General features: G+C 38.5%; 1 protein-coding gene across 7 annotated transcripts in view; it reads left to right on the top strand.

Moving 5' to 3' along the window:
• ARHGAP8 (Rho GTPase activating protein 8) overlaps positions 1 to 17,044 on the top strand; it is a 79,822-nt gene that overhangs the window by 7,538 nt on the left and 55,240 nt on the right. For 3 of the 7 annotated variants that reach the window (XM_063354907.1, XM_063354909.1, XM_063354913.1), the window contains exon 2: positions 15,172 to 15,283. The exons of 2 other annotated variants lie outside the window; for them this stretch is intronic. In XM_063354907.1, the coding sequence (XP_063210977.1) occupies positions 15,247 to 15,283 (37 nt within the window). In that variant the 5' untranslated portion in view covers positions 15,172 to 15,246. Of the gene's footprint in view, positions 1 to 12,885; positions 13,021 to 15,171; positions 15,284 to 15,796; positions 15,915 to 17,044 lie in introns of those variants that run through there. 2 more of the 7 variants (XM_063354912.1, XM_063354931.1) reach the window with 2 other exon arrangements.

Below are 17,044 nucleotides of genomic sequence, written 5' to 3' on the forward strand. Positions count from 1 at the left end.
GATGATGTGATAGAGAGCAGCCCTGCGGAAAAGGACTTGGGGGTACTTGTGGGTGAAAAGCTGGACATGAAACAACAATGTGTGCTTGCAGCCCAGAAGGCCACTTGCATCCTGGATTGCATCAAAAGAACTGTGGCCAGTAGATCCAGAGAGATGATTCTCCCCCTTTACTTTGCTCTCTTGAGACCCCACCTGGAGTACTGTGTCCAGCTCTGGAGCCCTCAGCACAAGAAGGACATGGACTTGCTGGAGCAGGTCCAGAGGAGGGCCACGAAGATGACCAGAGGGCTGAAGCACCTCTCCTATGAAAACAGGCTGAGAGAGTTGGGGTTGTTCAGCCTGGAGAAGAGAAGGCTCCAGGGAGACCTTGTAGTGGCCTTCCAGTACCTGAAGGGGGCCTACAGTAAAGATGGGGAGGGGCTGTTTGCAAGGGCCTGTAGCGATAGGACAAGGGGCAATGGCTTTAAACTAGAGCAGGGTGGGTTTAGATTAGGCATTAGGAAGAAGTTCTTTACAGTGAGGGTGGTGAGACACTGGAACAGGTTGCCCAGAGAGGTGGTGGAGGCCCCATCCCTGGAGACATTCAAGGCCAGGCTTGATGAGGCTCTGAGCAACCTGATCTAGTTGAAGATGTCCCTGCTTACTGCAGGGGGGTTGGACTGGATGACCTTTGAAGGTCCCTTCCAACCCAACACATTCTATGATTCTAACATAGGAGTGAGAGCCTATCCCAACTCAGTCGAGGTCAGCGTGAGTTACAGTGGTGATTTCCTTGGGCACAGAATCTCACCCTGTGTATGCAAGAATGACACTAAACCTGTAGGCAAGTTTTCATGTTAAACTCAGAATCCAGAAATAACCAGTACCTGTAGGCTTGGTATCATCTTCCCTGCTCCAGTGTATCCACTGGGTCTTGATTATTTGGCAATGGTTTTTTGATTTTGCCTAATGGTAGGAAAATTCTTTTGCAACAGTGTTCAGGTAGCAGAGTAAATTGTGGTTATGTTTGCAGCTTTGTTTGTCTCTGCATCTGGACTTACTAGATGTACTGTTTTGCTTGACAGAAAGATTAAGCAGACTTGACAAACTCACAGTTGTAACCTTATCTTTGCAGTCAGAAGCCTACAAGTCAGGATAAAAGATACGTTACTCAGACTTGCAAAGGAAAATGCTTCAGGAAAAATGAAAAGGAAAAAAAAAAAGAAATTTTTGTGCTTGATTCAACAGCTGTTTTTACAAGTAGAGGTTGTAGTACTGCATATTGATGTTACAAAAATGCAAGTGATATTACAGGTCTTTTTATGAGTCTGAAGTTTTGTTCTGGGTGTGATGGCCTCATTGATTGTTTACTGTTACCCAGTGACATCTCATGTATAAATATCTAATGTTTTGCTGTAGTTAAAATAATAAGAAGAAAGACAGTGATATGAACCTGAAAGCTAGTAATTTTTAAGTAATTAATTGTGGTTAACGTCACATATTGCATTTCTTAATTCCTCTGACAACCTGGTAACTTTTCTCTTACCTTATTTTTTTATCACTTAAAAAAGGCTTCTCTCCCCTTTTTGCAAAAGATCCATGCAAAGAAACTGGTTGTTTACTGAAAAGCCTCTGAGAATATCCAAGTGTAGAATGTTACAAACTAGGAACCATTAAAAGTGCCAACTAAAAGAAATGAATTGTAAACCAGGGAAAAATCTTATCCTTAATTTTTTGTAGTTATCTTTTTGTAACAACAGTAGGTAAAAGTTTTTGGATAGAAATGTCATTTTAATTATAAGATGCCTTTGAATGGTTAAAATAGCTTCTTCTTCCAGCCATAAACCTAGTAGTGTCTAATTTTTATAAATGGGATTGTTCTAAGTTCACCTTTCAGTTTCTTTTTCATTTCTTCTCTCGTCTTTCTTTCCCAGCAGACAGGAAGTGTGAATGTCACTTGGCTCTAGAGCCAAATGATCCTTATCTGCCCTTGGGATAACTTACTTAAAGCATTTTCTTCTCAGGATTTTAAAGTCAGATGATGAGAAAAATTTACACTAAAGTTTAAGAAGCCTCATGAAAGCCTACAGAAGCCTGGCTGAACCTGTGAAAAAAGAAAGAGGGGAATAGGTAAAAATTCTGTACCAAAAACTGGATGGAAAAGAACAAATACTTCACTCTAGAATGACACTTCTCAACAGAAGCTCATAAAGAGCTCTGCTGTGATACCATTACTGACACTGAATAGCACGCATCTCCTCAGGGAGTCCCGTTTATTTTTACCAAGTATCTACCAGGTGGGTGCAGGATGGGGTGCAAGTAGGTGGTTTTGGTTCTAGCAGCTGTAGTTGGGGGAAGCAGAACCAAATTTCATTGTAGTCCTGGTACCTGTGAAAGTACTTTGAAGGCAAATATGTCTCAGCATGAGCTAGGAGTGGCAAGATCCAATTAGGTGAAGAGTGGCAGAACTGCTTCCTGATTAATCAAGGAGCTAACGCTGCTTCGAGGCATTGATTCATGAAAACGTTGAACACACAATTCATTTTAGCTGGATTTCTGTTGAGCGTATATGCGAGTTAGTGCTTCATGGCTGTCCTGAATGCTTTCCTCAACCTGGGTCTAATAGGGCTGTATATTCATTTTACGCTGAGGCATGGCAAGTGACTTACAGGTGTGTGTTCTTAATATATAAATAAAAGTGAAGAAAAGGATAAAAATCCATGTTTGGAAGGAGGCAGAATATGCTGTCAAGTGCTTTGTTGCATTGATGGGATTCTCAAAGTTTATGCTTGAGTGTGTGACTGTTCCTGAAAACTAATCTAGTAAGCAGTGTGCAAGGTTGGGTTTTTGTTTTGGTAGGGTTTGTGTCGTTTTTTGTGTGTGTGGGTGCTGTATAATCTTAATTGACCCTCTGAGAGAATGGAAGGCTTCTTCATCCTGGCCCTGAATTCTTTCCAGGGTTTGGCATCTAAGCTTCTTCTCAAAGATAAAAAAATCTGTTTTAGTAATATTCATTCTGGCTGTTTCATAATGGCATTCGTTGATTATAGCCAACAGCTAAGAAAAAGACAGCACATATATTAATCAGTCTAAAGAAACAATGGGTTTTTTGCCAACCGTGTTGGTAAAGCAAGTGTGTTATGTAGCATTTCTGCTGAGGTAAGCTGTGTGTCCACATTCTTGGAAAAGAGTATGAATGTTGTTTGAGGAAAAACTAGGGATTTATTTAAAAGGTTAAATTGCAAATTATGGCAGTTAGAGGAGAAGAGCCTCACCTGACAACCTTATTTACTTCTGATCATTGCATTAATGAGTAATTTCTATGTTTTTCTCCTCTGCTATGTGGCCTTGCTGTTTTCCACAGCTGACTTAAGGTATCCTTGTCCCCCTTATTTTTATATACTGCTTATTAAATATTTATTAAACATATCAAAGGGAATATTGTTGGAAGGTGCATAACATGGTAAGTTGCGGGGTACACAAGCTTCTCTTTCAGGTCACCTGCAGGGCTTGAGTGCCTGAAAACCTACCAGTTGTTTTTTAACCCTGCTACATCCTTTGATTTAATAAAAAATATTGTTTCCCTCTGTGTCTTGCTTAAATTCAGACCTTTGAGTCTCCTCTCTTGTTGTAGTAGTACTTTAGCCTGTAACAACACTGTAGACTGTAGCAACACTAAAGCTTACTTCAACATGTAATGTAAAATTTTTGTATGTTTTCCATTTTTGTGATGTGCTGACAGAGAAGAATAATGAATAAACAATATGGCCTTGTTAGATGCTAGCATAGGATTAAGTAAGTGTGTATACAACTGCTGCACTCGTATCTTTAGATTTGTGTAGTGATTAGCATATGTATGTTTTTGAAAGTTCAAAAAGATCTGAATACCAGTGTTGTTAAGTACCTCTGAAGAGCCTTCTAGTTGTGTTTCATGGAGATTAATGGGCTAATATGTGTCATTTCTGCAATATGTTACCAGTGTTAGATTTCTTACATGGGAAATAGGATTTATTATTTTCCAGATGTTAGAAATTTTGATTCCTTCCTAGGATGGTAATTTGTGCCTGTTTGGGAGTGCAGTTAAAGAGGGAAAGGTAATAAACCAGGTGCAATGACAGCGAGTAGTTTTACATGACAGTAGAGAATTGGTGAGATTTCTTTTGAAGTTGACTTTTGTTAAAGTATGGAAAAGATCTCTTAGCAGAATCCAGTTAATAATGGGAAGTCATTATTTCAGCCACCATGCTACTGCTACCACTTAATTTCTTTTTCTACAGTCTCTTTCCCAAGAACTGCTCTGTAACGTGCATGAATATAGACAGATAAGTCCCTTTCGATAATGTGATGAAGGCTTCAGGAATGAAGCCTTTATGATGGGGCAATGGTTCCACAATCATTATTACCAAATATACATGCAAACGGATCAGCCAGCAGTAAAACATCTGATCCAGATCATGCAGTGATGCAGAATCCCATTTCTGTCAATTCAGTCAAAGTGCATCGAGGCAGCAAAAAACATAAATCCTTGTTTTTGTCAGCTTCAGGAGGGCGGGAGATACTTGATGCCGTATAAATCTTTCTGATAAAAAAGTTAACCTGACAAAACTTGGATTCGTTAACCTAAGCAAATTTGAATTCGTAGAGTTTGTTTACGCAATGTCATTTCTTTCTTTCATGCAACCTCAGTTTTTCTGATCCAGTACAGGGAACTTGAAAGTCACACTTAATATATCACTGAACCGTGACACGAGATGCTTCTCATGCAGATTTGAGCTAGTCTTCTGTATGCCATACCAGGTAAGAGAATTATGCCTCTAAAAGACACAGGCATAACAAACACGAAGGAAAATAGACAGGAAGCCTTTTTAGCCATATTTCAATCTTTAAGTCTACTTTAGGATTGAGTTTTGGGGGGTCTTTATGTGGGGTTTTTTTGCGTGGGTTTTTTTTTGTGTGTTTGTTGGTTTTCGTTGTGTTTGGTTTTTTTTTTTTCCACCCAGCTTTTACAATTTAGTATGGAGAGACCTGCCTTTTCCTCCCTCCTTTTCTATGTCTTTTTCTTCCTCTAATTCCTATTACTCCATAGTCTTGGCAGACAAATTTACTATTTTATTGTGCAGTTTTGCACATACAAGAATTCTTTGTGCTCTTCCACAAAGGATTACCTATCACAGAATTTTGCTCACAAAAGCCAGCAAAATAAAGTGCAAGTTGCTAGTGAGTTTTAGTTTTGGTGGCAAGATGAGCTAGAAACATTTTAGCATTGTCTTTACAATTCTAACACCAGGAAAACAGTTGAAACTCTTTAAATGTAAAATTGTTTTTCAGTTTTTGTTAAGTTGTAACTCCAAAGCATCTATAGAAATCTAGCGTGGGATGAGATTTTAAAAATTAAGATTCTGAGGCTAGGATGTGCTGATGTGAGGGGAAATTTGAGGTGGACTGAATATGGAAGGAAGTTGGGCTCAAGGTTAGATTTTAAGTGACTGTTGTTGCTGCTCAATAATATTGACAGTATCAAACACGTGAACTCTTTTGGGCCCTCCTAAGCCCCTTGGTACAAGCAGATCAATGTCTGAGTTCTCACCTGAAACACTTACTAGACTGCTTTAGCAGCTTCACGGACATAGTGGATTGAACCCTTGTAGTAAAACACGACAGGGTTTCACAATACTAAATTTCCTGCCTTGCACAGTAAGGTAGGATGAATTGGACGGGTGGAAAGCGTTTCATCTTAACACTTGTGAATTAACGGAAAAATAACTGTTTCAGGCAAACCAACAACTAGGTAGGTTTAAGTGCACTGATTGAGAAACAATCCAGTGCAAATGAAGAATCAGTGGAATGATAAGTGCTGTTATCATCATTTTACTTGATTTTGAATTCAGATTAATAACTAAACGTGGGGCTGTATGTTCACCATATAAAATGGCTTTTGGAACTCAGCTCCTGTGCTTTACAGTAGCATTTTGTTTTGGTGCAGCTCGGAGGTAGGAGGGGTGATGGTAAGCGTGGGTATTGCTGCCTCACAGCAAGAACTGGAAACATTGGCCTGTGTTGCATAAATGTAAGAAAAAATTAATTTATTTAAAAAGCCCTAATTTATTCCATCCAGCGGAATCCCCAGTGAATAATTATGCAATTAAAAAATCCCTTTTTATCATAATACACCAACCCTTTGTCCAGTAACTTGTCAGATTAATTTAATTAAAAAACACAGTCTTAAAAATATACTTGTCTGCAATTGAAAGTGTGTAATCCCTTGAGATGGAAGCGCTAGTTAAACATGAGTTCAGCCCAATGTAATTCTGCCACATTAGCGTGTATTACAGTATATTAATTTAGAGAACAAGTTCCATAGATGACTGATCATTAATGTTTATTATGATTACATTATAATAATCTTTGTTTAGTCAATAAACATTTACGCTGAATCAAAAAATGGTGGTGTAGTGTCTCGTATTGCAGCCACTTATCCATGTTCAGATAATTTTGTCCTAATGATACAGCAAGCATACATGGCTTTCTGTTAATTGGTTATACATTAGGCACTTTTTTTTCCCCATGTGCTTGCACTCTGCCAGATGAACGAGTGGATGTGATAAGAAAATAGCTGCACTGTTTCAGACAACAAAGGAGTATTTCCAAAACCTCTTTGCTAGTAATGGGTAGAAATAATCCCTTCAATTTAGTGCTTTCAGAAGTGGGAATGGCTGATACATGCAGATATTTATACGCAGTGTGGAAACAATTTCTATTTCACTCTGACATGCGTAATTCTTCCAATTTTTGACTCCTTCCAGCAGAGAAGGTATGGTAGGGCAGGGGGGGAAAGAGACCGTGCATACATATTTCATGGTCAGTGAAATGACAACGCGTCACTGGCTTCCCAGTAGAAGAGGAAAATGAGTGATGGGCAGTCTGTAGGTTCAAAGTATAACCTGCTCTGTTTACCTACCTGCTCCAGTCCTGCAACAGAGGCAATCATAAGCATTAGAGAGGCAGGCAAGTTGCAATATACTTTGAGACTGGACATACTACATAACTGTGGGAAAATGTTTTATTAGGTGAGTGAGGTTTGCATGGCAGCCTGCAGTCCGCAGTCAGCTCTCACAGGAAAGACAGGAGGGGACAGAGTTGGATTTATGTATCCCACGGGGCTTGTTCATGGCCCAGGACAGCCTGTAAAGGATGTCCCAAATTGCAACACTGCCCATGCCGCAGGAAGGGTGTGCTTGTGCTGCAGTAGGCAGTAACCTGTACTTTTGCATCTCTTTCCCACTCTAGCATCTTTACTATTTTAGGTAGTAACGTTCTAAATTTTTTTATATAGAAATGTGTGTATGTGTAAAAAACCTAATGAATACGCTATTCTCCCCCAAGGCTCTCTCTGAGAGGAAAAATAATTCTGTCCAGCAAAAACTAAACTTCTCATTTCAGAAGCGTGCTACACAGTGTTTACCATCCTCCCTGCTGAGAATTCACTTCCTTGCACAGCGTAGCAAAAATTGCTTTATCTGTTTTATATAGAGTGGATGTTTGCTTTAAATGAATGCAGTGTTGGTTAAAAATTACCCAGTTGATGGCATCAGAAACTGAAGTCTGATTTTATCATCAGAACAAGTAGCATGTAGGCACCTCCTCCCCTCCCTTTAACGTTAATAATTTTTTGTTCTAAACAAGGTTTGAACCAACGGGGGTTAAGAGGAGGCTTCAAAATTATACTTAATCATCTCTGATAAAAATGCTTACTCTTTCTCTTAAGTTACTGGTCTCTCCTATCTTTGCTGCTATAAGTCCATGTGGTGAACATAGAGTTTGCTTTGTATTCACACTGAATTCATGCTAGTAACTCAGTGATGAACATTGTTTGTGTACCACGTTATTGAGCCATAAAGCTTCAGCAAACTCTATATCACAAATGAAAACTGTTGCTTAGAAAATTACAGTTCTGGTTGCCAATATGATTGTAAGTACTAAGGGAATACGAACAAATACATTTAGTCATTCAGTCAGGTTTCATCATTAACAGTTTAAGAAGAAAAAGTATACTGGGGTGAATTCTTAAGCCTTAATAATTTAGGAAGTTGTACTAATAAGAAGAACTGTCTGCAGATTTCAGACAGAATTCTGTTCTAACAAATATCAGAGTAGCAGTAAGAAATCCCCTTTGTTCCTGGGTGGTCTGCAACCTTGGAGGTTCATTTATCCATGTGCAGCCTGAGAGCTCAAAAACTGATCGTGCCAGGAGTGGGAGAGATGAGAACAGAGAGAACTTCAGGCAGGAGAACTTGTGTTAACCAGCGGATTTGGTGGTGGTTGCAGGTAAAATTAGGTACAGAGGAACTAAGTCAAGATGAAGGAATTAGGGAGAAGCTGGGGAAAAAAAGATCATGGTGGAAAAGAAAACAAAGAGATGAACAAAGGGGAAGGCCAGACAGAAAGAAGGAGAAAGGAAGAGCTTGGTGGATGGGAAAATAGGGAAACAAACTGAGAGGGGTTAAATCAAGGGAGGAATAAAGAGCCACTTGAGTGGGCACAGAGCAGTATGACTGAAAACACATTCATGGCCACATGAATTTGGGCTTCTTCCCGAGTTTAGGACAATATATACCACCACCACGTAAACGCTGGTCTCCTGTTTTCCAGGCACTGAATGGATGAGCCTAGTAGAAAATTGCTTTCTGAGAAATAAGTGCTGTTTGATCAGTGTGTAACTTGGTATGATAGAACACAGAGACTCATGACAGGGAGACCGTCTTCCTTTCTTTCTGATTTTCAAGGCTGTGTCTCAATCCATCACAGGAATTAACCTTTGCATGTGCTCCTTCTCTGATCGTTATATGAAAAGAAGATCAAAATCCCCCAAACTGATGCAATATAGAAAGGGTAAAGTCTTTGTTTGGATTCTTTCTAGGGCCATATGCATTTAATTTTTACTCTTCCATTTTAACAGAATATTTTTCATCTTAGCCTTAAAACCAGATAAGTTCTTACGTTATTTCTGGGACAAGGTAGTAATGCTACAGCACAGTGTTATTTCATATGGAGATGGGTATTATAAATTCTTTACTGTCTTTGTTCCTTCTGAAAGAACAGAGGTGTCAACCTAACATGTAGGAACACAAACAGTGTTAAAATGTATGCACAAGGTAAATGCTGAACAGTTGCAGGAATATTTCTCATATTTTGATTTAAATCTCAGCACGACATTTTTGATGGAAATCAATTTATATAGATGCAATTAGGAATAGCAATTATGCTTTTAAAGTTGATTGAAATATCCATAAGTACTTGGATAATCTTTTGTAAACTTGCATTGAACTTTTCAAAATAATTATTTTCTAATTGTAAATACTAATTTACCAAACTGTGTATCATCATCCTTCAAATTATTTTTTTTTCTATTTGTTGAATTATTTTTTCCTTTGAAAATGAATTTTTCATGAAAAGTTTCGTTAAAAATGTATTGACTTTGCAGGGAGATGTGGCCAGTTCTAGGAATTTGTGTACATTTATCTTTACTGCACCAAAATCAATGGAATTTACTACATCAGTAAAATTAATTTGGGATTAGAGCCCAAATGGAAAATTTAGTAAAATTAGAGCTGTTTAAATTTTCCTGAATTTCAGGGTTCAGTAACACCTCTCATCAACATTGATGTGTGGAAGTAACACTAGAATATTTACTTCACAGTGTTTTTGTTTTGAAAAGGGTATTTCAGCTCTGTGCAAAACCGGAGATGCAGCCGTGCAGCTTTGCCTGCTGCCTGCAAAGCCTGGCTGTGCAGCTGGCCTCCTTGCAGGGTACGGGAGTCCAGGCTGTAGGGTCAATCTGTGCTGGCTCTCAGGGTGGAAGGAGAAGTCATTGCAGCAATGAGGAGACTGCGCCTTTGGTTTCATCCACCTACTTCTTGTTTTTTGTTTGGTGGGTTGTATTTTGGGTTGTGTTTTTTTTGCTTATGCGCGTCCCTTTTCTGTTCTGGTCAATATGATACAGTTGGGTGTTTACATCACACATCTAAACATCTCTATCACAGAGTATAGGCCTGACTTTAGGGCCCTATATGTTCTCTGAAAGATGCAATCTGCTGTCAGATATAACAGAGAAGCGCGCCTGTAGGTTATAGGCTCCCTCTTCCTTCATCCCTTGGTGCTGGCTGAAGGTTACAGCAGCAAACAGGGCTGTACCACATCTCCTCCCTACCTGAGCCTCTAAGTGTGCAGCAGTAGCAGTGCATTGACTGCTGTCATAGAATCGTAGAATGGTTTGGGTTGGAAGGGACCTTAAAGATCACCTACTTCCAACCCCCCTGCCATGGGCAGGGACACCTCCCACTAGACCAGGCTGCTCAAAGCCCCATCCAGCCTGGCCTTGAACACTTCCAGGGATGGGGCATCCACAGCTTCCCTGGGCAACCTGTTCCAGTGTCTCACCACCCTCACAGTAAAGAATTTCTTCCTAATATCTAATATAAATCTCCCCTCTTTCAGTTTAAAACCGTTACCCCTCGTCCTATCACAGTCACGATGCTAGGAAGGCAAATGAGGCACCATCTTTTGCAGGAAAAGTGGTGGGGTTTTGTTTGGTGTGCGTGTGTGTTGTCCCCCTCCTTGGGAAACACTATACCAAATGCCCCCAATAGTTTTGGGGACTCTGGGTCCTATGTGTAAACCTTTGCTACTTGTTTGGTTCCATATAAACAACTGCCTGACACAAAGAAAGAAGAGAAGCAAAAGAGAGTAGAGGGAGAGAGAGAGGAAAGACGGTAGCCGAGAAGTGTTAGTATGGCAGCTATTGATTTAAAAAAAAAAAAATTGGTGCGGCAGCTGGGGCATCTGGGACAGGGAGCTGGCTGGAGGGAAAGGCTGATGTGTGAAGAGGCAGTGAGGGAATGCTGCCATCAACTGTACTACTTGCTTGGGTGTACAGCTGCTCTGCTGCTGAACCAGTTTCTTTTTTTAAAAACTAATCCATGCATTGTGTATGTGAAAATACATGAATCCTCTTGATTTTATTTATTTTGTCCCCCAAATCGGTCTAGGTTGTGACAGACCAACCCTCTGAATAGGAAGGCAGACTTTTGACATTAGCTGAACTAGACCCAAATCAGTCCTTAAAATAAAGGAGGCCCGATTTTGGTGATTTTCACCAACATATTGCCAGCAAAGAATAGTAGGTTGATAAAGCATATAAAAATAAATTATGTCAAATAACCTGAAACAAACTGATAATGAAGAACACAGTCTCTGGGTTTGGTAGTGTGGGAAATACATGGAGGAAAATTATTCAGTGCAGAAGGCCTATGGGAAGAAAAGCAGGATGCTTTGAATACACTTTTCAGGAGTATATTATGCACTCAGTTCATGCGTTGTTGCGTTTATAAATTCCATAGCAAAGTTCCTGCAGTATTATGAATAATAAAATAAACTTCTGAAACCACTTTACCTGGTTTTGTAGACGATACCGCTTAGCAAATACGGGGTGTACTTAGAATTCTCATCCTATCAAAATGTAAATTGCAGACTGATGTTACACTGTGAGCTGTGTCACACCTTTTAAATGTAACAAAGAATATCAGTGGAAGGCAAGAACATTCGGGGGGGAGGAAAAAAAGAAGAGAAACCACGCTATTTAAATTTGAAGAAGAACATATCTGACAGCTGAGTGAACAAAAAGAATAGGCATCAAAGACGTCTGCGCCTTGACAAATGTTGGGAGGAATCCCTCGCTTTTGTTTGGACTATCTGTAGATGCGAGTTCATTATCAAGCAGTTCTGTGTGCGTGGTTGCCTTTATTTTCGATATAGTAATGTTCTTTTAGGGCTGTCAGTAAGTAATAACCTTGCCTGTGGAGGGATATAGGATGTGGTATTTTTGTAAAATACTTCCAGATTTCTTTTATTAATAAAAAGCTTGTCTGGCTCTTTTGAGGGCTTTTTTTACTGCTTTTTTTTGGTGGGGTGAGGGGGGAAGGCACTAAATCTGACAGTTTACTAGAAACGATGATACGTGGCATGGAACGCTATTAAGGAGATTATGTTATCTCCTAGGAACAGAGAATGCTGCGGTCAACGGGAAATCAATTTCCGAGGGTGCTACAGTAAATTTGTCTTGTAACTGGAAACTTTCTAATTGCTGCCCCAAGGGAACAGTAAGCTGAAAACCAGGCAGATGGTTTCTTCCCCATTTCCCTTATTCTTTGATTCCGTCTAAATTATTTCTAGCTTTCTAGTAACTTTGTGTGTTAAACGTCTGCAAATGTTTTAACGCTATCATAGTTGCTCTCACTTGTACAGTAACTTTGCTGTTCAAAAGCCAGATGTTTTTCAGCAGGTTTTGGGAGAGATTTAAATTTGTCCTCTTTAGATTGAGATGCTACTTCTCACTATAGAGTTAGCAATTAGTATGAAGGAGAAATTGTTTTTTATTCCATGCTATGCAGCAGGAGGATTGTATTTTTTTTTACTTCAAGTGTGAGCTCAAGGAGATGGCTTTTTTCGCTGTTCCGTCAATTCATTGAGACTTCCATTACTCACGTCATCTGAAAAGCATTCTAGTGTCAAAGATATAGCCTCGTTTTTATGACTTATGATTTTATTTATGATTTACGGTAAAAATTCAATAGGATGGAAAGGCCTTGTACAAATAGGTACTTTAGAAGGAAGCTGGAGCCCCATTTCCTTATAAGAGCTTTGGGAAATATTTGATTGGGATGAAGTCTATGAAGATCAGATATATTTAATATTGGCTTTCTTTGTTCTGACAGTTTGGCTGAATGCAGGTGATAGTCTATGAAAACAGAATTGGAAAACGTAACAGAAAAATAAGTCACAGAGATCTTATTGTGGTCAAGTTCCAGCTTCATCAAAGAGCGGAAAGACATGCTTGAAATAGTTGAGTTGAAGATTAAGAGGTGTGAATACAAATGTGAGCTGTAGGTTGAATTCGGAGCCTGTTGAAGACCTCTCCATATCATTACATTCGTACAAGACGTAAACGTTTTGTTTAGGAAAAAAAGTTGGGAGGAAATTGTTCAGGTAAGATAGAAAAAGTCAGCTTTCCCTTTTTTTTTCAACTACACTTTGCTTCAAAAACATTTTTAAATTTTGTTTATTCAAAGTAGATACTTATGTACCATTTACTCCTGACCATCGCAGGTATACATGATCAGATAATATACCAAGTACTTATGAGCAAACTATGTCAATTACTAAATAATCTATACTACCTGCAACAAATTAGTTGTTAAAAAAACATGCATTATCACACTAGTTGCTAATTGTTAATTTTAGAGATGTCTGAATACCACTCAGAACAATAATAAACAAATTAATTACTGTTTGGAATATCAATCACTAAGTGTTGGGGGGTTTTGCATCATAATTTAAAAACAACAATGGAATTATCATTTTGAATACCATGTGGTAAAGTTAACATGAACTGAAATATATCTGGCCCAGAATTGCTTTCATTTGTTTTAGAAAATTGTTGCTTAGTGAGAAATTGCATAATTTTCTCTTTTGAACTTAATGGGACTTTTCTCTGTATGTACTTTTTAACTTCAGAGTTTCTTGTAAGTGGAGATAATAATTTTCAACAAGAAACAAATCAGATTGTTATAAAATAGTTGGTAAAGCATTTGAAAACCTTCGAAATGGTAGAACTGTGTTTATATTTTAGCTGTGATGCAGCAAGTTACGGAAATGCATGGTTGCCATTGGTGATAATTAATGTAAAATGTAAGTAATGTGAAATGTTTTGAAAATTTGTAGAAAACCTTCATTAGTCATCAGAAGCTCTTTTAATATTAAGATGGTTAGCAGGTACTTGTTTTACTGTAGTACCTGGGAGCTGTAGTCATATGCTAGGATGCAGATTTGTTTTGCCTGTATAAATTGAAACTCAAAGTATAAGACTGCGTTAGCCGGTTAGAGCCTGGCTCTAGTTCACACATGTAGTACCTGTGGTCACTGTAATGACTAATTCCTCCTCAGAAAAATAGGTAGACATCTGCTTATAATTAGACGGATGTTTACATGCTGCTTTGATGTGCATTTTACTTCTAGAAAACTTTTATATATCTCTTCTCTGGTTAAAAAAAAGAAAAAAAAGGATAGTATCTAGCTTTCAGTCTTGTGGGTCTGGAATAAACCTACTTAACCTACTTAAGCTTTGGGATGTGCAGGGTGGGCAGCAGGAAGCAGGCAGAGTGTCTGGTCTTGTTTGATTTTGGTCCAAAATAATTTCCCAGTATCAGTGCTTTGAAGTAGCAATACAGTATCTAACCTCTTGGCAGGGAAGAATATGCTTGTATATGCCTTTTCTCAAGAACGAAGCCAAAAATGTCCCTGTTTTCTTTTTATTTAACGTGCTTCGATGAAACCAAACTGGTATGAAACAGTAGTTTTAAATTAAATTAAAAGGAGAGTATGAAAAACTCAATTTATTTCTCACCTCCACACCCGAGACTGGACTTTTAGTTTAAGGGAAGTACTGCTATTGCTGCTTGGAGCAGCTGCTTGGAGAAACAGATCTTCTAAATAGTATTCTTCACTCCTGATGCTCGCTTTGGGTGTGTTAGTATTCTGTTTACAAAGCACTCCACAGAGTGTTTGACAAAGAGAAGTGATCACGCACAGGAAGTGCTGTTTTTTCATTTTTTTATATGTTAATGCTCACTTGAAATTTTCATGAAGCTCTTTCATGTGAAATGTGCAGGGTAAAACGTTTCCTGTAATAAGACTTAAAACTGCTATAGAATAAGTGATTTTTTTGGGAGGGTATAGAGTGTATATCTTCTTCATCAGGGAAATAAAATTAAGATAAAATTAAGGTGCAGGCTGTTTCTGTAAGTGAATTAATCTGCAATTCTGATGTTTATCATTACAAATGTGTAATATGTAGGTATTTTTAAAAAGAACTGCTGCCTCCTCAGTAAAGCCAGATCAGTTTGTTGAAAGTGTTGTTATTGTACATAACTTTTCTTTTTTGGGCTGGGGCTGCTGCTTTAAAATAGTTCTGTAGTAGTCTGTGTTGTAAGAACATGGTGCCCAAATGAAGATAAGCTGGTTCCTCAGCAATAGTTGGTCAGTAGGATTTAGGGGGTGGGGGTTGTTTTCTTTTTATATCTGTATAGTATGTAAAATATGCCACATTGTGATGACAGCTACTATTGTTTATTTTTGTAGGATTGACCCAAGGACCATTTCATCCTGCAGGAATCAGTTAGCAAGATCTGCATAGGCTTATTCCTGAGGGGAAACATGTCTGAGATTGACTATGAGAAGTTAGCTGAAATAGGTAAATATTTTTTATTATACTTCAAATGGCATCTGTGTAGAGTTACAGGTGATTTAATAGAGCATCTTCAGTAAGTGAGAGGCTTCACCAACGTTTTGTAATACTTTTTGGAGCAATCCAATATAAGTTACAGCCACTGTCCTGATGTGTACCCTATAAAAGCCATTAGGGTTGAAGGTTAGTTTAATACATGCAGCTTTTATGAATTATTGGTAGATGTTCCTAGTGCAATTCTAGGCTATTGGAATATCACCATCATCACATATTGTGGCACAAATGGGAGTCATTACTCCAAAGAGACAAGTATTGAATGAGCATAGAGATTGCTGTATTGCATGTTGTCTCCAAAGATGTTAGTCGCGCTGAGCAATATGACTACGGCCTCATCATTTTGAAAGATCAGTGTTACATTTTTTTTTCCTTGAATTTTTGAGCATGCCAGGCTAAATCCCAGAGCAAGACTTTAGAGCTTCAGCAGCAGGTTGGCGCTCTCTCTCTCTCTCTCTTTTTAAGTCAGGACCTGTTTCCAAATCTGCTGATTTGGATCTACAAGCAATTTTCCCTTCAGCCTTGGCGAGCTCTGGATCAGGCCCCTCATGTCGCCCAGCCTGTGCTGAACAGTGATAACACTGTGAGTAGTAACAGATGATCCTCTGCTATGGCTCATGGAGCAGGGCAATAAACCCCTCTATCATTTCCAGGAGAGAAATGGAGCTGAGGCTCAGTTTGGAACAATGAGTCGTCTTTTTTGTTTGCGTTTATTACAAAACATCTCTTGAGCTCCAGTCCTCTTGTTCACAGGTTTAAAAAAAGAAAGAAAAAAAAGGAAAAGAAAAAGAATATACAAAGAATTATCTTACTAGGTTAGAGTTAACTAGCTTTTCAGTAGATGTTGGGACTTCTTTAGTCCCTGTGAATAGCTGGAATACAAATAGGTGTGTGTATTTACTTTGTTTCTCTAGTCCTTTGCTATCTCTCAAAGCAAGATAGCTTGGTATCTTTACTTTGTTTACAAATTCTTACCCTTGCTTTTTGGAAAAGTGTCTCTTCTTATGCGCAGTACAAAGTAATTTTTTACAGAAGGAGTTGGTGTCTGCCTCTCTGTACCAAAGCCTGCAGTTAGCACATTGGTTGTTTCTGTTGTCTTCAACATACGTTTCATTTTTAATAAAGCCTGTTAAGTTTCAGTGGATTCTGGTAAATGGGTCACAGCTCCTGATTTGCGTCCTCACAGACTAGCATTTTCTGTTTCTTTTTCTCGCTCCCCTTTGCAACTTTCTGTTACTTTAGGTGGTTACGGTGCTCAGACCTGAAAAACCCCCCTACTAAACAAAATAGCATTTTCCTTGTTCTGGATTTTAACGTGACTTAAATATATAAAAAAGGAAAAAATTGTGAAATCTATATACTGCATTATGTTTGCATTATTCTTCCCAGCTCTTTGAATAAAAACATTATTTAAAGTGAAAGAATACTTTTCCAGTTGTAGTTAGTGTAGCTTTTTATATATGTTACACTTTTAAAGGGTAGAAAAATGCAAATTTTGGAGAGGATAATAAGAACTTAAACTTTTTTGCTTGTATGAGGAGGACTCAAATGGTGTCTATCTAAAAGCAGATATATTATTATTTTTTCCTGTAGGACTGCTGATTTATCTTTTGAGGAGGCTTTAATGTCAATTTGGACATAAAGAAATGTAAAAGTGGTAGACGTGTTCCTGCCTCCTCTTTGTCATTGAGAAGCCCAGTCACTAGTGGCATT

Source organism: Chroicocephalus ridibundus, chromosome 1 (genome assembly GCF_963924245.1).
Source record: "Chroicocephalus ridibundus chromosome 1, bChrRid1.1, whole genome shotgun sequence".
Taxonomy (NCBI): Eukaryota; Metazoa; Chordata; class Aves; order Charadriiformes; family Laridae; genus Chroicocephalus; species Chroicocephalus ridibundus.